This window comes from Haematobia irritans, chromosome 5 (genome assembly GCF_050003625.1).
Source record: "Haematobia irritans isolate KBUSLIRL chromosome 5, ASM5000362v1, whole genome shotgun sequence".
In the NCBI taxonomy this organism is placed as follows: domain Eukaryota; kingdom Metazoa; phylum Arthropoda; class Insecta; order Diptera; family Muscidae; genus Haematobia; species Haematobia irritans.
In genome coordinates, this window is record NC_134401.1 from 92,368,608 (window position 1) to 92,396,400 (window position 27,793).

A 27,793-nucleotide genomic window follows, 5' to 3' on the forward strand; every position below is an offset into this window, starting at 1 on the left:
ATATTTACACACATACTATGAACAGTACATTATTAGCGTACCATGCTTTATCAGGTCAATTACAATAAATTAAAGTCTGGCCACATTTTTTCCTGGATTGTTTATATATTGGCCAGCACCAATTCTTGTTTTCGAATTGTTTTGGTTGTTGATGCAATCTAATTAAAATTAATATAACATAATAACCATGTTTTCCTATCGTTTACCAAACGGTGGTCTACGTACAAAAACCTACGTTACATCCGAAGGTCAAATAAAATTCGATCCACCTGTTTATGAGCAAAGATATTCTACTGCCATACGCATTATAGAAGATGAGTGTTGGAAGCAGAGCCTGAAAAAGGTATGTCTATTTTTTTATTCAAGGCCAAAATATATCAATCTGGGAAAATTAAAAGTTGTCATATTAATTAGATTTTTGTTGTTTTCAATCTCGACGTTTTTAATAAGTAGTGATTTTCTTTATTGCTTCCAATATAAATATAAAAAACATTAATGTATTATTCAAACAAAAAAGGGGCAAAAACAATAAACTAATGATAATTCTTTGAATTAAAATTTAATTATTTAATAAATTGTTGTATCCAAGAACAAATTTGGAAAACCGGAATAAAAAGTCACGCAGATGAGGGAGTAACATCCTATTGGAAATTAATTCAACCCCAGGCTAGCTCCCAGTGACCTGTCTCAGTTTCTGTCCAAACGTGTTGACCGCTCACTTTTAAATGGGTTTGTCATTAACTGGGTTTAAGTTTTAGGGTATGACTTGTACTCATTCCAAAGGGTCCTGGACCGTCACCAGAATAGAAAATTGCAATATATTGTACTATAGGCAAATGTAATAGTTTTATTTTAGCAATCGAAAGGTATTTAATGCATTTAAGTTACAATTAACATGGAGTTTGTTATTAATAATATAAATTAATTTATAGAGTAACTAAAAATGTAAATTTGTTATTTTTGCAGATAGTTGATTTTGGTTGTGCTGAAATGCAATTACTGAAACTAATAAGGAGAATACCGTTTGTGGAGCATATTTTGGAGGCAAGTATTAAGTAAAAGAATTCAAAGTACATGTTAAAACATGAAAGAAAGAAAAATTGTTTGAGACAAAATTTGTAGGGATACTCAAATTTTGTCTCAAATTTTGTCACATTTTGGAATGGTCCTATTCAATTCGAAATTCATAACTTCGGTCTATTGTCCTCTTCTTCTTTTTATTGCTGAAGTTTCAAATGCATTCTCAGGTTTAAACAAACATTCAATGGAGATAATCTAATCGTTATTCTGTCTTGTTGACATTAGCGTCTTGTCTTCTATAACAAGTAAACCTACTGGTGGACAAGAACGTGATGGAATTGACATTTTAAAACGATATGATCCATATTTTGTATTTATTTATTTATTCAGTCTATGGAATACATTCCTTACAGATTAGAAATTCTAACAAAAAAATCTATTTAGGGAAATTGAAAAATCTAATTCAAAGTGATTAAATTCCTTTAGAGATGGGATCTTAGTTGGTTATATTTAAATTTAAATCGGTTGATTGTGTGTCTTGTGTGTCTATCATTTCCCACAGTGGCACAGTGTCTTGATGAACCCTTCTGTCAGATACATGTAGATTAAATATTAGCTACGCTGTTATCAACTCTGGATAGAGTGTTTCCTTCTTCAGGCTTCTATATGAAAAACTTCTTTTGTTAATATCTTCTAAACAAAGCGTTGGGGAGTGAAACAGAGCTTAATTCGTGGTCACAGCCAAAAAATTTTATCCAAATCCTGAAAAATTAAAATTTTTGTGAAAAACTTATTTTTGCTCAAATCTAAACGTCCATTAGTGGGTCCAAATCATTTTTTAATTATTCTGCAATTTTTGAATAGATAAAGATATTAACATAGTTTTTCTTTTTTGTGTGAAAGCTGAGATGTTCTCCTGTTTGCAAGTTTGTGGGGCCCTAGTCTGGTATATAGGACCAGTCTATAGAAAAGATGTTCATCTCGGGAGTATGGCATATTGCAATTATGAACCGGTTGGAAACCTTGTGCACAATTTGAAGCAAACTAAAGTAAAACTCTGGCTTCTGGGTCATATAAGTTACTGACAAAATGTTGTGTTACTGAACCTTATAAATCTGAGGCCAGAGTTTTACTTTGAAATTTGCGCAAGAAGTGCTATCAGTAATATAGTAAAGTGTGTTAAATTTGGTGGAAATAGGTTCAGATTTAGATACAGCTTCCAAATATATCTTTCGCCCGATTTAGACTCGTACGACCACCGGACACCAACGATTCACTCCGTGACCAACGTTTCATACTAAAATGTATAAATATATCTTTGGTCCGATATGCACATCTATGACCCCAGAAGCCAGGGTTTTATTTTGATTGGCTTCAAATTTCGCACAAAGGGCATAAGTGTAGATTTACAGAAATGCACTATTTCATCAGTTTTTGAGACAAGAAACAAATTTTTCTTTAAATACACATTTTTTGGAATAAACAAGTAAGAAAAGTCTAAAGTCGGGCGGGGCCGACTATATTATACCCAGCACCACTTTGTAGATCTAAATTTTCGGTACCATATCACATCCGTCAAATGTGTTGGGTGCTATACATATAAAGGTTTGTCCCAAATACATACATTTAGATATCACTCGATGTGGACACAATTTGATAGACTTTTACAAAATCTATAGACTCAAAATTTAAGTTGGCTAATGCACTAGAATGGAACACAATTTTAGTACAAAATAAATATGGGAAACATTTAAATCTGAAGCAATTTTAAGGAAACTTCGCAAAAGTTTATTTATGATTTATCGTTCGATATATATGTATTAGAAGATTAGGAAAGTTAAAGTCATTTTTACAACTTTTCGACTAAGCAGTGGCGATTTAACAAGGAAAATGTTGGAATTTTGACATTTTTGTCGAAATCATAAAAACATATATATGGGAGCTATATCTAAATCTGAACCGATTTCAATCAAATTTGGCACACGTGACTATATTACTAATTGTACTACTTGTGCAAAATTTCAACCAAATTGGGCCAAAACTCTGGCTTCTGGGCCATATAAGCCCATATCGGTCGAAAGATATATATGGGAGCTATATCTAAATCTGAACCGATTTCAATCAAACTTGACTATACTACTAATTGTACTCCTAGTGCAAAATTTCAACCAAATTCGGCCAAAAATCTGGCTTCTGGGGCCATATAAGCCCATATCGGTCGAAAGATATATATGGGAGCTATATCTAAATCTGAACCGATTCAAATCAAATTTTGCACACTTGACTATACGACTAAGTATTATGTTTGTACAAAATTTCAAGCAAATCGGTGTAAACTCTGGCTGCTGGGTCCATATTAGTGCATATCGGGCGAAAGATATATATGGGAGCTATATCTAAATTAGAAGCTTAGGAAAGTTAGAGTCATTTTTACAACTTTTCGACTAAGCAGTGGCGATTTAACAAGGAAAATGTTGGAATTTTTACCATTTTTGTCGAAATCAGGGGCCAAAACACCGCAGTCGAAATCGAGTACTTCGTCTTCGTAATGTAGTTTACGCGGATCACCGCAGTCGTTATCGAATTGTTTCTACTCGAAGTTGAGCACGATAGGTAGCATGCTATCGAAAACGAAGTATGTAGTGATTTTTGAGCAGAAAAAAGGTAAACAAAAAGAAAAAAGTTGGTGAAAATGTAATTATTATTCCATTTTGGCAAAATACATTTAAGAAAATATAATATTACTTGCATTTAGGTAATCGGATCAAAGAAAGGAATGCTCAGTAGCCGCTTCAAAAAAACTTATTTTTTCAAGAACATATTTAAAAGCTTCTTTTGACATATGAAAACGTCTTTTAAATCTATGGATGTTAAAAACACAATTTCCTCTACTTCAGGCAATGCTAAAGGACTGCTTTTGTCACGAATATTTTTCCTTATAATTGCCACTTTGTAGTCATCGTCTGAATCCGAAAACGAGAAAAAAACACTTGGATTCATAATATATTTTTACACATATATTTTAACACACAAAAACAATATAAATATCTCAGAAATAACATAATTTGATAACAAAACATTATTTTTAAATTCTACTCTCTTTCAATTTCTTATTACCATATGTTTACAGCAATGTAAAAAAAAGTAGTAGACAAAATAAATTACGATCGAATGCGGTGATCCAAAAATTTAATGCGATCGAAATGTTTCTCTATACAAAACAGAACTCGATGACGAATGCGGTGATTTGGCCCCAGAAAAACATATATGGGAGCTATATCTAAATCTGAACAGATTTCAGTCAAATTTTGCACACTTGACTATACTACTAATTGTACTCCTAGTGCAAAATTTCAACCAAATTCGGCCAAAAATCTGGCTTCTGGGCCATATAAGCCCATATCGGTCGAAAGATATATATGGGAGCTATATCTAAATCTGAACCGATTCAAATCAAATTTTGCACACTTGACTATACGACTAAGTGTTATGTTTGTACAAAATTTCAAGCAAATCGGTGTAAAACTCTGGCTGCTGGGTCCATATTAGGGCATATCGGGCGAAAGTTATATATGGGAGCTATATCTAAATCTGAACCGATTTCTCCAAAATCAATAGGGTTCTATTCTGACCCAAATTAGGAACATGTGAAAAATTTGAAGGCGATTGGACTTAAATTGCGACCTAGACTTTGATCACAAAAATGTGTTCATAGACAGACGGACGCACGGACAGACGGACATGGTTATATCGACTCTGGGACCCACCCTGAGCATTATTGCCAAATACACCATGTGTCTATCTCGTCTCCTTCCGGGTGTTACAAACATATGCACTAACTTATAATACCCTGTTCCACAGTGTGGCGCAGGGCATAAACATATGAATTGAAACCTTTATAATTTTTGAAATAATTAAGATATCATTATGATTCTTATTGAGTTTACAGAAAAGATTGTTTTACGTTAATTTTGAATATACTATTCCCAAAATTTGTATCAAAAATTACCAAAGAGATCGGCTTAACAATCTGTTAAAAAAATAATGGAAATCGGTTCATAATTGCAGATTTGGCAACTAAAACAAACTTTCATAAACCACCAATTTTCAACATCTATGGGCCAGGCCATGAACCCACAAACTTGCTTTCACATATGTAAAGAAAAAAATTTGTTAATATTTTTATCCATTCAAAATTTGCACTGTGTATCGTAGAGCGAAAAGAAACTATTTCGTTAATTAATCGTTAAAAATTTAAATATTTATATAAACAATCTCCTTAACTAAACGTCGTATTGCGAAAAGGAAGTTAGTTCGTTATCTCTCACAAAAAATCGAAAATTCCATCCAATCCTGAAAAAATCGAAACAATTGTGGCTTTACTAGGCATTGTGCCTACACACAAAAAAAAATTTTCTGATTCAATCACCAAATTAATTGATCCAATTAATTTTTTAATTGAAATGTCGAAATCACGAAAATGATAGTATCAATCACAGTTTTAATTGGGCATAGAAAAAATTCTTGATTAAAAAATTAATTGATTTTTTTTTAGCAAATTTCAATTAATTTTTTAATTGATTCAATTAAAAATTTAATTGATGTTGATTGCTAAACTCAATTAATTTATTTTAAAAAAGGTAACTATTTTTAATTACTTTCTGAATTGGCTTAGAGTTTTTATTTGGATTAACAAATGATTTTTTGAAATACATCAAATCGGCACTTTTTTAACTGAATTAGTCTTCCGAATTTGATTAAAAAGTTAATTGTATCAATTAATTTTTTAATTAAAATTTTTAAAATTTTCAATCATTGACTTAATTAACTTAATGTTTCTATCATGATTAAAAAGTTAATTGTATCAATTAATTTATTAATTAAAAAAATTTTCAACTTCAATTAACTTTTTAATTGGAAATATTTTGGTGATATTTTTTTCTGTGTAGTGGATTGTCAGCATTAAATAATGATCAAGGGATATGGAAATTGAGAAAGCCAAAAAGGACAGAATTTCCATAATATATCTAACATATATTTTTTGTCTCTCGATTGTAATACCTATCAAGGAAGGCAAATAAAAACAATAGGCGTTTGATTTTATATAATTTTTTATTTGATTTTGTATTTTTTTTTTCATTGTTCTTTGTTGTAATTTAAAGATATTTTTCTTACGATTTTGTAGTAGTAGCCTAATTTATTTTAAAGGATTTTATTTTAAAATTATTATTTTGTAGTTTTTGTTTGTATTTCTTGCAATAATTAAATACGTTACAACTAATGCTACTTAAATTAAAGAAAAAATCCACAAAAAGTGAAAAAAAAAACAAATGAAAACTTTATGAAGATTATCTTCAATAACTAACTGACACAAAGTATAATAAAAAAATGATTAAGAATAATAATAAAGTTAACATAAAAAGCGCTTAACAAGAATCAAATGGGGTAAAGAAGTTATGAAACTATCAAGAGTTAGTTGTAATGCTGTATGGATTTAGGGATCGATTGTTTATAGTTGATACATAATGAATTTTCATTTTGATTTGACTAACTTTTAATAATGAATTCAATTCAATATTTTTATATGAAAAACTATGTTGAATGTATATAGGACAAATTAAATACAAATTCAATAGCAAACAAAAAAATAACGTAATTTTTTGTATTTTTTTCCTTCTGATTAAAATTCAGTTTCTTGAATTGTTGATAAAGTAATATGTTTGTGTGTATGTGTTTATTTTTAATATTTATTCAATGTCATTGTATGAATGTGTTGTTTATACTATATTTTCTAAGTTTTTTTTTTTGAAGATTTATTAACTAGTTACTCCTTCTTCATATATCTCGAATAATTTTCATAGTAATTTTTGATGAAAATTATATTATTGAAATTTTATTGAATATATGCCATATTTTTGTAGTTTTTGGAGAGTATCATTCATCATTATAGGGTAAAGCAGTTTCTCTTAAACTCTTTTGAAAAATAAACTATTTTTGAATTTTGTTTTTTCGTATTTAAAGCATGTTAGCTTTATAGATATTTAATACTTTTTCTGTATGTATGGATTTTTTTTTGTTCAAGACTTGTAACAAATTCTTGTTTACCATTCATTAATATATTTTGTAGGTTGTTTTTGCTCTTAAATTATAGAAAAAAATGATTCGTCATTTATTTTTCCAAGTACCGTTTTGTAAAACGCAAAGGAAATTCGTAGGCGAAAAATTTTACTCAAATTATTTTCAAATAAAAATGGAATTACTCAAATATATATGTATGATTTGAAAAGTGTTACACGATTAAATTGAATTAAGTAATGGTTATGGTGGTCGTGAACTTTTATATTACCTGTAGTAAATCATTTCCTACAATTTCGTGTATATACAACTTCAGTTTGGTTGTTACCACCTTTCCATACATCGCCCTCGGGGATGTAATTTGAATTTGAATCATCTTCCAGAAGTTCTTCGGCTGTTTGTTCAGTCTTGAGAAGGCATCGCCTCGTACGACGTTCCCTCTTAGTTTTTTGTGAAGATTGTTGTTGCTCCACCTCTCCTGCTGCGGAAGCAGGTGTAACACCGCCTGTAGTTGATTTTCGAGTACTCTTGCTCATGGCACTACCACGTTTGGTTGTTGTCCTTGACGATCTGGATGTTTTTGCGGGGCTAGGTGTTATCAAAGAAATAGGAGAGATTTGTGCCGAATCTATTTGGACCTTATTACGTTTTTTACGTGTTGTTCGTTTCGCAGATTTCTCTTCGCTGTCCTCTGCCGTTGTCATATTTGGAGTTTTCAATAAAAGCTTTCTTGAAGCGGACACTTTTTTCGCTGATTTACATCCGCTATCACATCGCGATTGTGGAATTTTTCTTTGACGGCGAGAAGTTATAGTTTTTATTTGTTCCGATGGCTGTGTATCATCTGTGTCTTCATCGCTTTGATGATTACCGTTGTCTACTTCCATAGGTTCAATGTCACATCTGCGAATACCATCACAATCGTCCGTTTCAACATGGTTCTAAAATAAAACATTTTTCTAGAAATCACTTAGATAAAGGAAAGAGCTGATACTTACCCCACTTTTAAGTTCATCTTTAATTTTGTTTTTTAACTCTTCATCTCTTTGTTGTTCATATTCCTCTGGTTTGCGTCCCATGCTCTCAAGCACTTGACGAATAGCATAGGTAGGTTTTCCTTGATAGCGTCGTATCAAATTCTGCTGGATATCACTAAGCTCTTCTTCGCGATCGAACTCCTTTTCAGCACGCTCTCTTGCAATAAGATCAGGATCCTGAGATAAAATTTCTGTCCATGAAAACTTGTTCTTTTTAGGCGCTTTCCTATCGGACTTGGATCGTAGATTCTTTGGTGAGACCCGGTTTGTGAGGGTACGTTCGTGAAATGGTGTCCCACCAACCACTGTTTGCATAGCATTACAGGCCACATTAAAAACACCATTATTCATTTCGAAGAAGTCGTTCTTGTTTTCAATTTCTTCTTTAACACGCACACATGTACGCTGTATTTCACGCATTTGCAATTGCATATCGTTAAGGGAATATCCCAGCTGTACATATTCTCTTTCGAAGATGTTGCGATAACGATTATAATCTGGACGTTCGTGGTAACTTAGCTGTCCAACCAAATGAAGATATTCGCCAAGATATTTTGGAACTTGTTTCCCATAGATTTGTCGTAAAAGCTCTCTAACATCGGTCATTAAATATTCCTTAGCCCGATGAACTTTTTCCTGCTGCTGATTGGTGGCGGCCTCTTTCCATGGCAAATATCCCTGTGACCAGAATAGTAAATTGTATCCTAGACATTCCATATCACTGCGCCTAGAATGGGCACCCATGTGAGCATCGCGGGATGTAAATTCTAACGTACCGTCATGAGCCCTACGCTGATCCATCACAAATGGACGATGTATTCCATTATCAATGTATTTTGAGGCTAGACCATAGTCGATTAGGAATATGCGTTCTTCTTCGACAACAACCCGTTGTACCGGTTGTTCACTATGTTGTTCTTTAAACAACTTCTTTTTGTCTTCTTCTTTTTCGCTGATTTTACAACTTTTACCAGTATCATTTGTTTTGACAATGCCTAATAACTTTTCCTGCCGTCTTGTTAGACGGCGTGAGCTCATTATAGTTGTGCTACTGCTCGATTTTTTAGCTGGCGTCGATTTAGGACTGCGATGCATGGAAGAAGGCAAGAATTCCTCAGATTCCTCATCCGATGAAATTGTAGTAATTTCTCCTTGTAGACCATTGCCGCCATTGTCTTCATTGAAAAACTCTAAGTAGCTAACACGTTTGGTAGGTCGCAAGTAATGCGACGAAACCATTTCATCGTAAGTGGGATTACTTTTTTCACGACGGCACGATCTAACCGGATTCGATCCACTGTACGGGACAACACTACGGGAAGCTTTTTTTCGAGGGAACCGCTTGTTTTTGTTCACAGGAGTTCGATAATTATCCATGCTATTGCTGTTGGTGCTGTTCGTAGTAGCTCCATCATCAAAATCTTACGAAAAAATAAAAAACAATAATTAATATAAAAAACTAGCTTGGGTTATCACTAAAAGATAAGCCTATCATTCATTTAATTGCCGCAGAGTAAACTCATCCCTTCCTTACACTAACCTTCATCTTCATCATCATCCTCATCGTCCTCCTCATCTTCGTCTTCATCATAGTCTTCATCATCATCGTCTAGAACAAATTTACGTTTAACTTTATCTGAAAGAAAAATTCGGACGACATATATACAAAAAAAGTTTTCATTGAAAGATGTTGTGGATGAAAGCGAAAGAAATTTCGCTTTGGTTTTAGATTTGAACAGTGTGTTAACTACATACGTTTTATAACAAAATCCTCGTCGTCATCGTCATTAGCTTCTTGTTCTGAGCTATTGCCGCTATCTGTCGTTTGTTGTTTCTCCTCATAGTGTTCATCATATTTTTTTGACGATTTCAAAAGTTTCTCACAGTCGCCATTAAATGATGACACCTCAGTTTTCTGTTCTAGTTTTGCCGGCTTTGATATAGCCAAATATTTGCATTTAGATATCATAAGATTTTGCGCTTTGACATCATTGTGGCAGTATCCTTTATTATGTAAATTCTCCAAGACATTTATTATATGTATCGCCAATGTGAGTACGGATTTTTGATGAACTCGACACTTTCTAATCAGGGAGTGGAGGTCACGATCAAAACGTGGTAAAACCAGGAAACGATATCGTGCATTGCCGAAAAAGTGTGATCCCGATGCTATATAGTCGGGGATGCCAGTTGGTTCATCTAATGATAAATTACTAGCCGCTGATGCTGCGTCAAGTGTTTCATCCGTTTTAATGTCATCTGAAATAAATAAAAGAAAATATGAATTTACTAATATCAATATAAAAAACGGACATATTGTAGCCTATGTGCCATTATTGTGATGCAGTGCCTCTTCCGTCATATTTTTCAATTTTGATGTCTACGTTGAGTCAGAGATAATCCCTATTTATTTTAGAAGTGTCTTATTTGATAATTGAGGTGAAACCCTGTTTACCGAGAGTATTAGTTCCATACCACTGTATGCTTATGGATAATGACTTACCATCACCTAAATATTTCTGGTACAATACAACAATTTTTTGTTTTTGTTTCGTTTTTCTATATTATTTGCTCACTCTCGCTTACAAATTAGCTCCTGGTAATGCTATAAAGAAATACTTTCCTTATAGGACATGTCCTTGAGAAAGTAAACAAGAGTCTTACTATTTTTTTCCCACATTAGTAAATATTGAAGAAATGAATAGCCAGTTAATTTGTATATCGGTGTACTATCTATTTCATTGTAACTTTACAATACATCAAAATGGTTGTTTAAGGCTCATAAAGTATAGATATTTATGTAGCAATATTCCATAAAGTATGTCTAATAAAATCACATCGCGTTCTCACCCGTAATATACACAAGTAGATCACATTTGGTTAAACCCGAACTACGATCTAGTCTTCATATTCCTATATCATGTGTGCAAAGCAAATATTGTCCATATAAATTCCCAATGTGAGAGCCCAAGCTACCTAAAACCCCCGTTGATGCCGGAAAGATAAAAAATATGATTGGCGTATAAATGTCTCACTGTCTCACTATTAGAGCAAGTATTTTATCATTTTTTAAGGTATACTGGTATCTTCTACTCAAAAACTATATAAATTCAATTACGATTTTCTCTAAATCAAAGGCATAATTTGAGAACACCTACACAACATTCATTGAATATCTATTTTGGAATACTTACGTTTCTCCTTTTTGGCAGTGTTCATAAGACAATGAATTTCAACAAATAACGGCCCATTTGAATGAGGTTCAATTTTAACAACAAATTTTGCATTTTCATTTGTAACCGGAATACTGATGTTATCAGATGCTAAAAATATTTCACCAAAATTGCCTTTACCTGTAAGCAGGGAGAGAAAAAAAATCAATTAGCCAAAAAATATAGACAATACTTTTGTGCGATAGAAGTGATTAATAGAAAATAACCAAATAAAAATTAACATAAAAACAATAGCAATGACATTGTGAAATTATGATCTCTTCACTTACCAATAGGACGCCCCAAACGCCATGGCTTCTCATTCAAATCGTATAAGACGGTGCCATTGACTACCGATGGTCTCAGAGTATATACCGGTTTAGGCGATTCCGTCAACGATGCATTTGGCTCATTGGTCATGCTTATGTTGAGGGAATTATTTAGAAGTATTGATGAATTATTTGCATGTTTACTGGATAGATTGCGGGGAGTAGGTAACTTCTCTGGAGGTCCATCATTTGATGAGGAATCCTCGTCATCATTCTCATGCCAATCGTCATTATTGTGACCAGATCCAGAGCTCATGCGTTGGGATTTGTTGCTTTTATTATCTATGCCATGATGGTGGAGACGATTGGTGATGTTATTACCACTTGAATTACATTTTCGTTTACGTATATTACGTGCCCCGGTTGTAACTGGTGTAACGTTATGATGGTGGTCTTGAGATTCAACAACACGTTTACCCATTCTGTTGTATGTTTCCACGTGCGCGTGTGTATCTTGTATATGTGTAGATTTAATGCGTAAGGTGCTCCACACCTTTGCTTGTTGGCTCTAGTTAGCGTAGTTTTCTATTTGGAAAATTATGTGTTGCTTTTGGCCTGTTCAGGATGAGCTATTGGTGAGGATTTCTTCTAACTCTCCTGGTGCACTTACAATGTGAATTGCTATTGCAGATTTCTTGCTGTTGCTGCTGCTGCTGGCAAACAAGTGGTTGTGTTATGAATGACATTGGCCAAATCACCGCCACACTCAATTATTTTAAATATCTAATTTGTTGATTTCTATTGTTGCTTTTGAGTTTATTTTTGAAGCAATCAGTCTCTATTGTTTGCGTTTTTTTATATGGTTGACTTTTTCAGTTGTGTTGTTACTCTCATATAAAACAGGAACGTCATGTCTCGGTTTGTCTACAGTCACAGAATTTTATGTTGGAAACTGTGCTTTTGTTGTTATTTTGTAATTGGAAAATTTTTCTCTTAGAGCAGCGGTCGTCGACGTCAACAACAAAATGAGACAAATTGAGACTTTTAAGTTTTTTTGTTTTTGTTAATTCTATATTTTGTATTTATTTGTGTTTTTATCTATACTTTTTGCCTTGCTACTCTTGGGCTCTGTGTGGTGGTCTTCTTGCTCTGCTCTTGTTAATGTTGCTATTTTTCTTTTTGTTTTTGTGTTTCTTCTTTTAGGTAGTGGTTAAGATTGGACTTGCACTTGATACCTTTTCTCTCCACATGTGTTTTGTTTTTGTTGGTCACTTATTAGTAGACTTCTTTTTGTAGTTTTATTCTACAACCATCCATATAAAAATCATCGACTGCAAGCAGCCAGGGGCAACAATCAAACGTCAGGCAGCAGGCACATGAGTTTGAGTTTTGTCGAATGGTATTGGTGGCGGTGGTGGTGGTGGTGTTGTTGGAGAAGATAAGAAGTTTTGGTGTGGTATATGTGAGTGAAGAGAGGAACATAAAAGGGAAAAATGTAACCCAAATATAAGTTAGTTCAACGGTTAAATTGGATTTTTGAAAAGATTATGCATACGATGAACAAAACATGGTGTTTCAAGTTCATGTGTTTCATCCCCAACCTGAATGGATGTGCATTGCATTTAGGTCACTGCTAGATATTTTCCACACGGGATTATTTTTTAAACGAAAATACATATTATGGTGCAGAGAACCTACTAAGAAGAAAATATTACCAAGTTCAAGGCCATTGCGATGGGGATCGCTTATAATTTTGTAAAAATCCCATAGTTTCTAAATGTCGGGTAGTTACACAAGTTTCTTGTTTCTCAAAAATCTCTCCCTTCTGCACTACTATAGAGTATTTCGTTCGAATCACCCCAGTAGAGTGTTTGGTCGGTGTGTGTATGTGAAACTCACACTTGGTTTTTTTTTTTTAATTGAATTGTTCCTGAGAACGTATGCATTAGATTTCGGTTACCAAAATGCACTACTAGAAAAGTGCAGAGATTACTGTGGTGTCTGTTCGCCCAGTTATTGCTGTAATAATATACATTTCTTGGAAATGTACATTAACATTAAGATAACACAATTGCTTGGCTAGCTAGTAGTTGGATTTTGTTTTTGCTGTTCAGCCCCAAAGAAAACAGGTTGCGTACAATTGCCATATAGTGTAATTAATATTGATTCTTCTTCTTCTCTATTTTCTGTTTCATACGTTTAAACAAATGGAAACTGTCAATTTATAAGAGGTACTTACAGCAACCACATAAAATGCACATAAAAGAAGACACAACACAATCACAAATTCCAAATATACATAAATTCATTTTCATTTGTGCGACGAGGAGACAACACTCGGTAAACATACACAGAGTGTATTTAGGCAAGAGGTTTGATATGTACGACGGCTTTAATAAAAATCGAGGGGGTATTACCCGTCAGTACCGCTTCAAACAAAAGGGAACAACAAAAACATACACACACACACGAATATGTAGAAAACAAAAGGCAGGAGACCGACTACTGCCAACTAGCTGTGGTCGTAACAGCGGAGCCGTTTTGTTTAATGTCGAAGCAACGAGCCGCATCTCGTTGAAAACTAAAAAAAGACCACGAGTATTGAAAATATTTGTTTTATTTTATTTCCCAATTGTATTATTTCAACGAGAAATTATTTTCTCATTCTCGTCTCGATTTATTTTTTTTTTAATTTTTCAGCATTTCTATATTCTTCTGTTTCGTTTCCATTAATTGCAACGAATAGACTACTACTTTTTTCACCTATTGGCCTTTTCTCTTCTTTCGTTGGGAAAAATATGTTGGTCAAATTTTAAGATGAATTTTTAGTCTTTCTAAAGCGTCTAAGCTTCTCACATTCTTTTCAATTTTGTTGCATGTACACTTATTTCTCGAATTTTCTTAATTTTATTGATTACTTTACTAATTTTGCCACTGAAAACTTACAAAAACTACAGCTCCAAGATGGGGCTTTATTTTTCTCTTCTATCACTCGTCAAGTACACACACTCACAAAATGCAGACTAAAATGTAGATACGAATAACTGTCAGATTTGTGTTTCATTGCCCATTCCGGTCCTATTGTTGTTGCCATATTTTCTGTTAATAAATTTATCGAAAACCCGGTCATGTTTTTCAACAAAAACTTATGCTTGAAAATTAAAAACTGTTTAGTATGCTTGTAATTTCATCATAATTGCATATTTTTGATACCATACATATTCAAATTTAGTTCATTGATAGGGTTTCGTTGGGTTTATTCTTGCAAACCAAAGATATGGTAGCACCACTCTTACCGGTATGAAGAGTTGCATTCACTAGAGTTGTAATGGCTATAGCCACTTTAGATCATATGAAAAACAAACCTATTTGGATGGTAGTGTTATTGGAAATGGAACGCTTTTAATTAAAGTGTAGTGTACCCATAAGAAATACATGAAATGCGAAATTTTTATTGTCGAATGTACTTCTTAAAATCTTGGCAACCCATAAGAATTGTATGGACGTTGTTTGCTGATGAACTGCTTCATCGATATTTAATTAAATTTACCCTCCTCTTAAGAAATGGATAACTACTTTTGATAGTGAATTATTCGTTTGGACGATGTTATCGATTATTTACACTTTCTTCCATAAGTAAAGGGCACCTTATACGGTCGGATAAACCCTGCGACACAACACGATGCGGCGACAAATCCGGTAGTATAAGGCCATGTTCGCGTGTTGCGGGGACGTGTTGGTATAAAATCAAAACAACTTTGATTTTTTCCGGTTGGGAGGCACAAATCTTCACGTGTAAGGGGATGTTCGCCAAACATTAGAAAAAACAAATTTATTTTCATAATTAAAACAAGCATTTCTGGGATGAAATTAATGAGGGATTGCTAATTCGGCTTGGAATTTTTATTGTTTCTTCCATTTTTACTAAAAAATGGCTTTACACCTTTTCGTCCATCTTCATTGTTTGTGTTTATGCTTCTTCTTATTTCTTCATGTTGTTATCATAATTGTTCGTACAGTGTGAGGATAAAACTTGAACGAACACACAACAAATAGGCGAACCTCTGTCGTAGTGTTTATCCGACCGTCTAAGGTCCGCTTAATACATGGTAAAACCGCCTTATTGGCATACAATAGGAATTTTCGATAATAACATAGTTTTGCAATGTTAGCAAATATAGCAATGCATTTCTTATGGGTCCCGAAAATTTTTTAGAGGTGCATACTGGCCATAAGAAAAAATACCCGTTGCATATCAAAGCCGTTTTACCATGTTTCATTTAAGCATACATATGAATATAAGAAAATTCTTTCTTATATGAATATATTTTTTTTTTGAAAATTTCGCTTTGTAGTTTTCAAATACATTAAAAAAATCAAAGAAAATTTAATAACTTAATTCTGACATAAAATAAAAATAATATCTTCTTTTCTATATATAAAATTCAAAGTATGTTTGTTTATTTCTTTGTTTGTTTCTATGTTCCGGTAGAGCTTGGAAATGGCAGAATCGATTTACTTTAAATTTTCGGACAACGTAGAGTGTTATCATGTGGTGAAAGTAGGGTACCTTATTTTTTGATATCTGGTAGGAGAGTGGACCTCCCCCTTGCCCGACTTTTTCAAAATTGGACCAAAGTTCTCCGATTTGTGAGAATTTTCCAAGAAATGTTAGTGCTGATGTCTAGACAATGATCCGCTACTTTATTTTTCGACATTTGGTCGAAGAGGGGACCTTCGCTTTGTCCGATTTTTTTTTTAAGTACAGTGAAAAAACTATAATTTTCTTATTTACATGAGATTTACAGAGAACATACGGTGAGGTTATAAAATTTATATGGGGTATCTGATTTTTTAAAATTTGGTCGGGAGGGGGGCCTCCCATTTAGCCGAATTTTTGAGAATTGAAACAAAATCATCCAATTTGCCTGAAATTTTCAGGGTAGGTTGAAAGGGACGTCTAGACAAAGAACGGCTGCTTTATTTTCCGATATTTGGTCCGGGAGGTGGACCTCCCATTTGCACGACTTTTTTGAAGTACAGTGAAAAAAACTAAAATTCTCCGACTCACTGAAATTTTATGGAGAACCTGTGGGAGGTTATGAAATGTATATGAGACACCTGATTATTTAATATTTTTAAGCCGATAGCCTTAGTTGCTAGTGCTTAATTTTCTTTTTATTTATTGTAATTTTAATTATAATAAATATGGAAATAAATAAATAAATAATATTTGGTTTATTTGAAAATAAAGTTTTTTCTTTTTGAAAAATTGCCGTTTTTGGGAGGAGAAGAACTCATATACTACTTGATCAAAATGTCCGATAAAAACTTAAAACGTATCCTTATTTGGTGTTCTATAAGAAAAATGTAAAAAAAGATTGGAAGAAATATATAAAAAATATGTTACGACAGAAAGAATGTTTATGCCTTTTTCCAAAAAATTGGTCAAAATTCGATATATTTTTGAAGGGCTAATTTGTGGACTTTACAACTTTTAATCTAAAGCACATGGTACACATTGTTTTCTTCTAAAATTCGTAGAATTTTGTAGGGAATACGGTTAAGATTTTTTTTTAGAAATTATTAAATTACGAATCCACTCAAAATAACAAATTTGCAGCTTTCATACAAAATGATGTTGATATATTTATCCTTCAAAAGTTGCAGAATTACTTAAAAAAAGCGATTTGGAACCAATGTGCGTTGCTTAATTCTTCGCTTTGCTTGGAAAAAAATTGAAACGTTCATAATTATATGAGTGTGCGCACAATAAATATAAGCTTGGCGCCGAAGCGTAAAAATAAGTTAAATAAATTTGTCGCTTCCCGGTTTGCATATAAAAATATAAGTTTGTTTATGTTTATGAAGCGAGAATTCGCTTCAAGTGAAACGAATGCTGGCGCATTCACTACTTATGTCACATATTTTACATGGTGTAGAGGTATATATGGGGTCAAGTAGATCAAATTTGTATAAACTTACCTCATGTTTCCATTCTCTGCTTCGTTTTATGTTTGGTAGAAATTGTAGACGCAACTATTCACGCTTTGCTACACTAAAAAAAATATTGTCGTAAGGCCAAAGATTTCATGTCCTTAAAATGCGAATGCGTTTTTTGCTTAGCATAGAAGACGCATATCTCTCATATAAAGTTTTTTTTCCTTGTCCCAAAAACGATGAACTTTTCTACAAAGACGTTTTTTCCTTATAACTAATTGATTCAAATTAAAAATGGGTATCTTAAAATGAAAGAAAAGTTTGTTTGGCTAAGGTCAACTTGTCTTTAATAATTGTTAAAATTTCTTCAAAATGAGTGGTAAGACAGAAATTGTCATTAAATCTTGACAACAAAGCAAAAAAGCGTTTAAAAATAGGATACATTTTTCAACACTTTATTCTAAAACCGATTTTTAATTGAGACATATCATAATTTCTACTTGAAGTCGAGTCTGAATTTAAAAATGTATGTTGTCGCTACACATTTTTAAAGGACTTTAATTGCACATGAAGAAACAAACAGAAATAATGAATAAATTAAAATTTGCTGCCTACAATCAAGTACGCAAAACTTAAATTTAAAAGACAATTCTGTCTTAAAAGTATCCTTACGTCCATTCTCCGCTTCTTTGGCTCGGAATCAATATCAAAATCATTAGTGTAAAGACAAAATCTTTGGAACCGGGCATGCTTTTTTTTATTGTACTGAACTTTTGGGATGCTCCGTTGAGCATTAGCTTGAAATTAGATGCCTTTGTTTTCTTTATGGGTTTTTGAAATCAGGTATCTTATTTCTTGCCACTCAAATACTCATTGACATTTCAATCATAATATTCTGGAGCGCGTTTGCGAGTTACCAGACTGTGGAACTCCTTACCTCAAGATATAAAACAATTTTCGAATAGTGTTCACGTTTTTAAAAGTAAGTTAATATCCCATTTTGCTCAGGAAGCTTAACAGTTTAGTCATTGGCAATTTCTGTTTCGCATTTGTTTCATACAAAAAAATTCTGATTCAATCACGAAATTAATTGATCCAACTAATTTTTTAATTGAAATGTCTTCAATCACAGAAATGATAGTATCAATTAAAAAATGAATTGAAGGTCAATTAAAACATTAAAAAATTAATTGATACTATTAATTTTTGTGATTGATTTTTGTTTCAATTAAAACAAGTATATACGGCCGTAAGTTCGGCCAGGCCGAAGCTTATGTACCCTCCACCATGGATTGCGTAGAAACTTCTACTGAAGACTGTCATCCACAATCGAATTACTTGGGTTGCGGTAACACTTGCCGATGGCAAGATATCTTAAAACTTCCTCACACCGTAATATATACCACATAGTCCATACGTGGTATATATTAAACTAAAAAAGGCCGATTAAATAAGTATATAATTAAGTTTAAAGTTTCTATAGAAATAAAATTTTGACAAAATAAAATTTTGACATTTTCTATAGAAGTAAAATTTGGAAAACATTTTCTATAGAAATAAAATTTGGAAAAAATCTTCTATAAAAATAAAATTTTGACAAAATTTTCTATAGAAATAAAATTTTGACAAAATTTTCTATAGAAATAAAATTTTGACAAAATTTTCTACAGAAATAACATTTTGACATTGTTTTCTATAAAAATAAAATTTTGGTAGATTATTATTAGCTCGGGTGGCAACCATGATTATGAACCGATATGGACCAATTCTGGACCAGTCTGATTGGGGATCGGCTATATATAACTATAGACCGATATGGAGCAATTTTGGCATGGTTATTAGCGGCCTTATACTAACACCACGTTGCAAATTTCAACCAGATCGGATGAATTTTGCTCCTCCAAGAGGCTCCGGAGAACAAATCTGGGGATCGATTTATATGGGGGCTATATATAATTATGGACCGATATGGACCAATTCTTGCATGGTTGTTAGAGACCATATACTAACACCACGTACCAAATTTCAACCGGATCGGATGAATTTTGCTCCTGTAAAAGGCTCTGGAGGTCAAATCTGGCGATCGGCTTATATGGGGGCTATATATAATTATGGACCGATATGGACCAATTTTGGCATGGTTGTTAGAGACAATATACTAACACTACGTACCAAATTTCAATCGGATCGGATGACATTTGCTCCTCTAAGAGGCTCCGGAGGTCAAATCTGGGAATCGGTTTATATGGGGGCTATATATAATTATGGACCGATGTGGACCAATTTTTGCATGGTCATTAGAGAACATATATCAACACCACGTACCAAATTTCAGCCGGATCGGATGAAATTTTCTTCTCTTAGAGGCTCCGCAAGCCAAATCGGGAGATCGGTTTATATGGGGGCTATATATCATTATGGACCGATGTGGACCAATTTTTGCATGGTTGTTAGAGACCATATACTAACACCATGTACTAAATTTCAGCCGGGTCGGATGAAATTTGCTTCTCTTAGAGCAGTCGCAAGCCAAATTTTGGGGGTCCGTTTATATGGGGGCTATACGTAAAAGTGGACCGATATGGCCCATTTGCAATACCATCCGACCTACATCAATAACAACTACTTGTGCCAAGTTTCAAGTCGACAGCTGTTTTCGTTCGGAAGTTAGCGTGATTTCAACAGACGGACGGACGGACGGACATGCTCAGATCGACTCCGAATTTCACCACGACCCAGAATATATATATATACTTTATGGGGTCTTAAAGCAATATTTCGATGTGTTACAAACGGAATGACAAAGTTAATATACCCCCATCCTATGGTGGAGGGTATAAAAAGTGTTGTTCCACCAAGACAACGCACCGTGCCACAAGTCATTGAGAACGATGGCAAAAATTCATGAATTGGGCTTCGAATTGCTTCCCCACCCACCGTATTCTCCAGATCTGGCCCCAACGACGTTTTCTTGTTCTCAGACCTCAAAAGGATGCTCGCAGGGAAAAAATTTGGCTGAAATGAAGAGGTGATCGCCGAAACTGAGGCCTATTTTGAGGCTAACCAGAAGGAGTACTACCAAAAGGGCATCAAACAATTGGAATGTCGTTATAATCGTTGTATCGCTCTTGAAGGGAACTATGTTGAATAATAAAAACGAATTTTGACAAAAAATTTGTTGTTTTTTTTGTTAGACCGGGGACTTATCAGCCAACCTGCTAAAACAAATTTAAATTGGCTTTAGTGAAATAGAGAGTTCAATTTTTTTTGAGTGTAGGTGCTTTTTTCATTGTTTTTCGGCCTTTAGATCATTTTTCGATATTTGGTCGGGGAGGGTCCCTAAAACTGAAAAAACTAAAATTCGCAAGTTTACTTGAAATTTACGACGGCGAGGGAACCTTCACTTTGCCCCACACTTGGAACGACTGTTTCTAACTTTTCTTGGAATTTTCAGGGAAGGTTAAGCGTGCTATCCATTTCTGTCATTGTTGTTATTTTATCGCGTAAAGTAACGTGCCTTTAAAAAATAGAACAAAATCTAATCTTCTCCGATTTACTTGAAATTTGCAGGGAACGTCGGAGAAGATGATTAAATTAATACAGGGTACATGATTTTTCGATGTCTGGATGGGGAATCGACTTCGTAAATTTACTGGGAATTTACAGGGACCGTTGGGTACACTGAAAAAAAGCATATTCGGTTCCAAAGATTTTGTCTTTACTTTAAAAAATTTGGTATTGATTCCGAGCCAAAGAAGCGGAGAATACAAGTAAGGATACTTTTAAGACACAATTCTCTTCTAAATTTAGGTTTTGTGTACTTGCTTCTAGGAAGCAAATTTTAAATTTTTCGCTTTCTCAGCTTTTTTTCTTCATATTCTATCAAAGTCCTTTCAAAACGAGTTAACGGCAACTTTATTTTCCAAATTAGGACTCGACTTCCAGTAGAAATTATGCTATGTTTGAAGTAAAAAACTTCTTTAAAATAAAGTTTTGAAAAACATGTCCTATATTTGAACGATTTTTTGCTTTGTAGGCAAGATGCAAAAAGACAACAAATTTTAAGACAATTTCATTAAATTTAAAGAATTTTTCTGAATTATTAAAGTCAAGTTGACATTGGCGGAGCTAGAAATTTTCTCTGTGGGGGGGGGGCTATGCCCCCCCAGACATCATTCATAATTTTGTCGAAATTTCCGAAGCGATAAATTACCCCTATTGATAAAACTATACATCCTTAATTTTATTGCGGTGTTAAAGGCATTATGCAGCAAAATCAATCAAAAACAAAAAAACTCACATCACAAATCACAAAAATTAGTTGTATCAATTAATTTTTTAATTGACTTTGATGATTGATACTATCATTTTTTTTTTTTGATTGAATACATTTCAATTAAAAATTAATTAGATCAATTAATTTCATGGTTGAAGACAAAAAATATTTTATTGTGTGTGGGAGCCGGTATAAGTCGCTATAAATAATCAAATAGCAACTTACCATTATTTAATATAACAAAAAATAAAAGCATTGCTTTAAGTATGTGTTTGAAAAATATTGTTTGTAATTTATTTTTAATTCAAGACAACAAACACATGATTTTTAAATTTTATTTAAAATGTGTGTTTTAAAACAGGACTAGAAATCATAAAGCAAAACATAAACTTAACATATTCATCGTGTATAAAAAATACTAAGAATAAAAAATTAAATAAAAGGCAAAAAATAAATTGAATATTATAAAACGTCTATCTTCGATTAGTTTTTAAAAATTCTTTAAGTATATCTTTAGAAGAGATTGATAATTTAACTATTTCATTCTCAATGTTTAAAATTGACAAATTAGAAAACTTGTCTTAGTTCATAGTTGACCTCAACCAGGTTTTTACTCGACGCATAGCAGAAAAACTCCTTTCACATCCAGCGGAGCTAATCGGCAGACTTATTGCAACTTGAATTAGTTTAAACAAATTTGGATAAATATTTTTATTAGCATTTTCTTTAAGAGTACCCATGTCAATTTTGTCGTGTTTAGTCTGGTTTTTTAAAAGGTTTCTCATTACAAGTGCCTCTGCTAAAAGTGAATTTGTAGGCAATTCTTATAGTTCTCAATAAATTCGGAAACACCTTCTAAGTTGAGATTTCCAAATGCGTTTATAGATTTGGCCAATGGAAGACTTTTAAATCTGTATTCTAAATTTTTTAAAATATTGTCAAGAATAGGAATATATATTTTTGTTTCCCAAAACTCAATGGCTGAAACATTTTCATTTAAATCTGAGCCGGCACCTTTTTCTTGAATAGACTGCATGTTCAACGTTGCCCTCTTCTTTCTTTTTGCAATATTTGTCGGATCTAACATAATGCCATTCTCCTTTGAAAATCGGTCAATTTCATTCCATATTTCAACAAAATTTTGTTTATACTCTTTGAAAATACTGTGTCCAGAGCCTCTCCGAGTGTGGCTGTTTTAGTTTGAAAATATTTGTTTAGCGTGTGTGGATTTGAGTGCAAAATGGAAAATGTGAAGGCAGACAATAAAATCTGGTGTTGTAATTAAATTTATCAAACCTAGATCTTCTATAGAGTTTTTATTACGATCTGCGTTTGCTTCCTCATCTAAGGCATTTTTTATTGCAGTGTAATTTGTTATAATTGCTTTGCAATTTTCTTATCTGCAGCTTCATCTAGTTGTACTTAAACTTTGTAGTGTATATAGTTCGCATTCAGTCCATTGCTTATACGCTTCAAATCGCTTTGATTACCCGGTTTTGAAAAATGAGAATATAATACTTCAACAGCATTAAAAAATCTTGACGCAAATTGCAAATCTGAGCAAGAATCACCAATAACCAAATTCAATTTATGTGCCAAACAATGAATAAATACGGCTTGAGGATTTGATTCTTTAATCTTCATTTGAAGTCCATTTTTGTATCCTGACATAACGTTGGCACCATCGTAAGACTGTCCTACTAATTTCTTATTTCAAGAACTCCAGAATTATCTTTTGTAGAGACGAAGCATCACGGCTAACGGAACAATCAATAAACCCAAGAAAGTGTTCCTCAACTTCTACACCGACAGCAAATCGTATTGTTATGGATAATTGCTCCTCTTTGAAACATCTGGCTTCGTCAACCATTAACGAGAAGAATACGCATGCTTTTACTTTTTCGACAATAACATTTGTCACTGCCTTAGCGGAAAGTTCAATTATTTCGTTTTGAAAGTCGGGACTTGTATGGTTTATAGACTTATTGAAATTTGTTTTAAATACAGAGTCATTTTGCGCCATAAACTCAGCAAATTCTAAAAAATTACCCCTGTTTTTGGAATTTGAATGTTCTCGGTGACCACGAAATGGAAGACCCTGACGTGCTAAAAGTAACACAATACCAATAACTTTGTTCAAATATTCGGTATTTTCGTTTTCTGTTTGCAAATGGTGAGCGGTGCCAACTCTGTGGATTTTTCGTGATTTTGACGATTTTACATGGTAAATTGGGCATGTGACGATTTATGATTTTAATCAACGTAGTTATAAATTGACTATTTTTGAAAATGTGCGTCTCAAGTTTCCTTTTAATGTTTTTATTACGTGTTTTTAATTGTAATGTAAATATCAATATTAAAAAATATGCATAACATACTCTCTCTGCCACAATCTTAATTGGATTAAACACATCGCAAAGCTTGAATTAAAATATAAAACAACTGTAGCTATGATTATTCTGGGGGGCAAGAACTATTCTGGGGGGCATAGCCCCCCCAGCACCCCCCTAGCTACGCCAATGCAAGTTGACCTTAGCCTATAAATTTTTTCTTTCATGTTAAGATACCCATTTTTAAGTCAAATCACTTAATTATAAGGACAATACGACTTCATTGAAAAGTTTATCGACTTTTGGACAAGGAAAATAACTTTATTGTAGAGAAATGCGTCTTCTATGCTAAGCAAAATTTGTATTCGTATTTTAAAGACATGAAATCTTTGACCTCACGACATTATTTTTTTTCAGTGTAGTTTGTGAAATGAATATAGGGTACGGTATTTTCCGATATCTGGTCGGGGAGGAGCCAAGGAGGGGAGAGGGTTCCCTTTTGCATGATTTTTTGAATATTGAAAGTAGAGGGTTGTCGATAAATGGAAACTCAGTACATAATTTTATGATTTTGCACAAGCTTCTGTCAAACTTAAATTGACAGGCAACTTAGAGGGTGCTTCATTTTCCGGTATATGTTAGGGAAATGCATGTTCTAGGTGTCCAATATTTAAATAGTTTATACAAAATAAAAAAGTTACGTACTTAGTTTCGTTTGTTCTTCTGTTCTTCATTCAATTAGTTCGGAAATTAATTGGTTGGATTTAAAATTAAATTTTCTTATACGAGTTATATTTACAATAGAATTGTCACTTATCGTGATTATAAAATTTTTCTTTTATCAGTTTTTTTCTTATAATTTTTTCTCTTATACGAAATCTTTTTCGTACCAACGAACACCAAAAGGACACTGAAAAAACCAGTGAACCCACCGGGAAGAAAAAACTTGGTTAATTTTAGAAAATTTTAATTCAACAATATTACAATCGCTGACATTATGTTAATATCACAAAAATAAGTAAATATTCACACGAAGTTCAAGTTGGGCGAATTTGTAGTAAAATTTACAAATTTAATGAAATATTGAACTATTTTGTGAGAAGTACGAATTTAGTAAATCTTTATGCTTCATTTGTGTATAATTTTTTTCCGTTTTTAGTTCATTTAACTATCGTACGCAAAAAATTATTAGAGTAAAGGAAATTTTCTGCAAACATAATAATTCCATGAACAAAAATAAAGTTAAATTGGCTTTAGTGAAATAGAGGGTTCACTTTTTTTGAGTGTAACATTTTCTAATATGCGTTTTTTCTTATATTAGATGCGCCCATATCCGTTACCTACTGTACGAGGCAAACAAGCTAGGGCGAAGAGTGTTTTGACTTAAAAATGGGTATCATAACATGAAAGAAAAATTGTTTGGGCTAAGGTCAATTTGACTGAGCTAAGGTGAATTTGAATAATTCAGAAAAATTCTTTAAATTTAATGAAATTGTCTTTAAATTTGTTGTTTTTTGCATCTTGACTACACAGTAAAAAAAATTCACGAACATTTTTCCAATTAAAATCTTAATTGAGTTAAAAAAAGTATTCAATTAAAAATTTAATTGGTTCAACAAATTTTTTAATTGAAACATAAATCAATCACAAAAATTAATAGTATCAATTAATTTTTTATTGGATCAATTATTTTTTTAATTGACTTTCAATTAATTTTTTAATTGATACTATCATTTCTGTGATTGAAGACATTTCAATTAAAAAATTAATTGAATCAATTAATTTCGTGATTGAATCAGAAAAAAAATTTTGTGTGTACAAAGCAAAAAATCGTTCAAATATAGGGCATGTTTTTCAAAACTTTATTTTAAAGACGTTTTTTATTTAAAATATAGCATAATTTCTACTGGAAGTCGAGTCTTAATTTGGAAAATAAAGTTGTCGTTAACTCGTTTTTAAAGGACTTTTATAGCATATGAAGAAAAAAGCTGAAAAAGCGAAAAATTAAAATTTGCTTCCTAGAAGCAAGTACACAAAACCCAAATTTAAAAGAGAATTGTGTCTTATAAGTATCCTTGCTTGTATTCTCCGCTTCTTTGGCTCGTAGTAAAGACAAAATCTTTGAAAACAGGCATGCTTTTTTTCAATGCACTTGATGGTACATACTTCACAACACTAATTTCATTTTAGGTTGACATAGATGCAGATCTCCTGAAAATCTATCAACAAAGAGCTGTACCCCTAATCTCAGATTATTTGCAAAAACGTGAAAATCCATTGCGTGTTGAGGTTTTACAAGGAAGTATTACCGATGCAGTGGAACAATTGTATAATGTCGATGTTATTATAGCACTGGAATTGTAAGTGAATTTATACATTTTTGTAAACAACGGTTTTATCTTTTTTGAATTTTAAGAATAGAACATTTGCACGCTGATGTACTGGAAAAGGTTCCAGAGAATATATTTGGTTTTGTTCAACCAAAATTGGCTGTATTTTCAACGCCCAATAGTGAATTTAATGTACTATTCGACGGGTTGTTGGAAAATGGTTTCCGACACCATGACCATAAGTTCGAATGGACTAGGCAGGAATTTAAAAACTGGTGTACAGCAATATGTGATAAATATTCCAATTATTCGGTGTCATATATGGGATTGGGTAAACCACCGCCCAATAAACGTAAAGTAGGATACTCAACGCAAATGGCTATTTTTGCTCGTAATGATATGATCAATAGACCTTTGAAAAATCCTATAGTGAAAAATCCACCAGTAAATCCACAAGCTAATTACAAAACGATATATGCCGTGGATTTCCCATACAATAAGGACGAACGCACAAAGGAACAAAAAATTTTAGATGAAACTAATTACTATATAAACCAATCGAGATATGTGCCACGTTATTTCAATAGAGAAAGAAATATTTACCAACTCCCGTTGAGGAACATTCTAGAATATTCAAGAAATTTGGAAATAGCCGAAAAAGAAACGATCGCTATTTTGGCAGCAAATCGTATTCAAGTTGAGGGAGATTTTATTGTCTTGCCCGAATACGATGAGGATAACTATGGCGAGTGCAACGAATATGGCAACCCGGAATTGGATTTCATGGGAACTAGAAGCGATGACGAAATTTCGCAATTAGCCTCAGGGTGTCAGCTTAATAACAGCAATACTAGTTACGATTCTGAGGAGAACTGGGATTAATTTCAAGCGTATGCAGTCTTTTTTGTTTGTTTTTATCTTACTACAAAATGAATTATTCCTCTATTAGTTTATTTTCAAGTTTTAGAAAGAGTAATTTTTACTTAATACTTGTACGCACCATATATGTAGCATTTACCAATTCATTATATCGCATATATTTTATCTTAATTGTCATATGTGATATATGGAAACCAATATTTCATCCTATATATTCATTAATAAAAACATAATCTTAAAAAAAAACATATCTAACAAAAGCTACCTTTACAATTTATTTTATTTTGTTAATATTAACATTATATGTATATCTGGGTGAAGATTCGCATAGAAAAATGCTAGAAAAGCAATGATTAATACACCAAAAGAAGATTCTTGATATAGATAGCGGAGCACAATATTCGTAAAAAAACATTATTAAATTT

General features: G+C 32.8%; 2 protein-coding genes and 1 long non-coding RNA gene across 4 annotated transcripts; 1 reads left to right on the forward strand and 2 right to left on the reverse strand.

Moving 5' to 3' along the window:
- Positions 1 to 63: 63 nt before the first annotated feature.
- On the forward strand, positions 64 to 27,628 carry Hen1 (Hen1 methyltransferase). Its single transcript, XM_075312139.1, has 4 exons — positions 64 to 343; positions 967 to 1,044; positions 26,350 to 26,519; positions 26,576 to 27,628. The coding sequence occupies exons 1-4, from the start codon at positions 188 to 190 to the stop codon at positions 27,369 to 27,371; spliced, it is 1,200 nt and encodes a 399-aa protein (XP_075168254.1). The 5' UTR covers positions 64 to 187; the 3' UTR covers positions 27,372 to 27,628.
- Positions 1,383 to 4,066, reverse strand: LOC142240432 (uncharacterized). Its single transcript, XR_012723273.1, has 2 exons — positions 3,508 to 4,066; positions 1,383 to 1,782 (listed from the first exon to the last, which is right to left on the reverse strand). It is a non-coding gene; the product is annotated as an uncharacterized LOC142240432 (long non-coding RNA).
- bsd (back seat driver) lies at positions 6,114 to 14,663 on the reverse strand. Of its 2 annotated transcripts, none has more exons than XM_075308895.1 (7): positions 14,560 to 14,663; positions 11,635 to 12,944; positions 11,327 to 11,485; positions 9,888 to 10,391; positions 9,673 to 9,768; positions 8,094 to 9,553; positions 6,114 to 8,036 (listed from the first exon to the last, which is right to left on the reverse strand). In XM_075308895.1, the coding sequence occupies exons 2-7, from the start codon at positions 12,092 to 12,094 to the stop codon at positions 7,377 to 7,379; spliced, it is 3,339 nt and encodes a 1,112-aa protein (XP_075165010.1). In that variant the 5' UTR covers positions 12,095 to 12,944; positions 14,560 to 14,663; the 3' UTR covers positions 6,114 to 7,376. The 2 variants fall into 2 exon arrangements, with proteins under 2 accessions (XP_075165010.1, XP_075165011.1); XM_075308896.1 differs by lacking the exon at positions 14,560 to 14,663 and adding an exon at positions 14,470 to 14,485.
- Positions 27,629 to 27,793: the final 165 nt, after the last annotated feature.

Coding starts and splice junctions, on each gene's coding strand:
- Hen1 (XM_075312139.1), top strand. CDS start 188: ATGTTTTCCTATCGTTTACCAAACGGTGGTCTACGTACAAAAACCTAC. Junction 344..966: donor GGAAGCAGAGCCTGAAAAAG/GTATGTCTATTT, acceptor TTATTTTTGCAG/ATAGTTGATTTTGGTTGTGC. Junction 26,520..26,575: donor GTTATTATAGCACTGGAATT/GTAAGTGAATTT, acceptor TTGAATTTTAAG/AATAGAACATTTGCACGCTG.
- bsd (XM_075308895.1), bottom strand. CDS start 12,094: ATGGGTAAACGTGTTGTTGAATCTCAAGACCACCATCATAACGTTACA. Junction 11,486..11,634: donor GCGTTTGGGGCGTCCTATTG/GTAAGTGAAGAG, acceptor CCCTGCTTACAG/GTAAAGGCAATTTTGGTGAA. Junction 9,769..9,887: donor CGAGGATTTTGTTATAAAAC/GTATGTAGTTAA, acceptor TTTTTCTTTCAG/ATAAAGTTAAACGTAAATTT.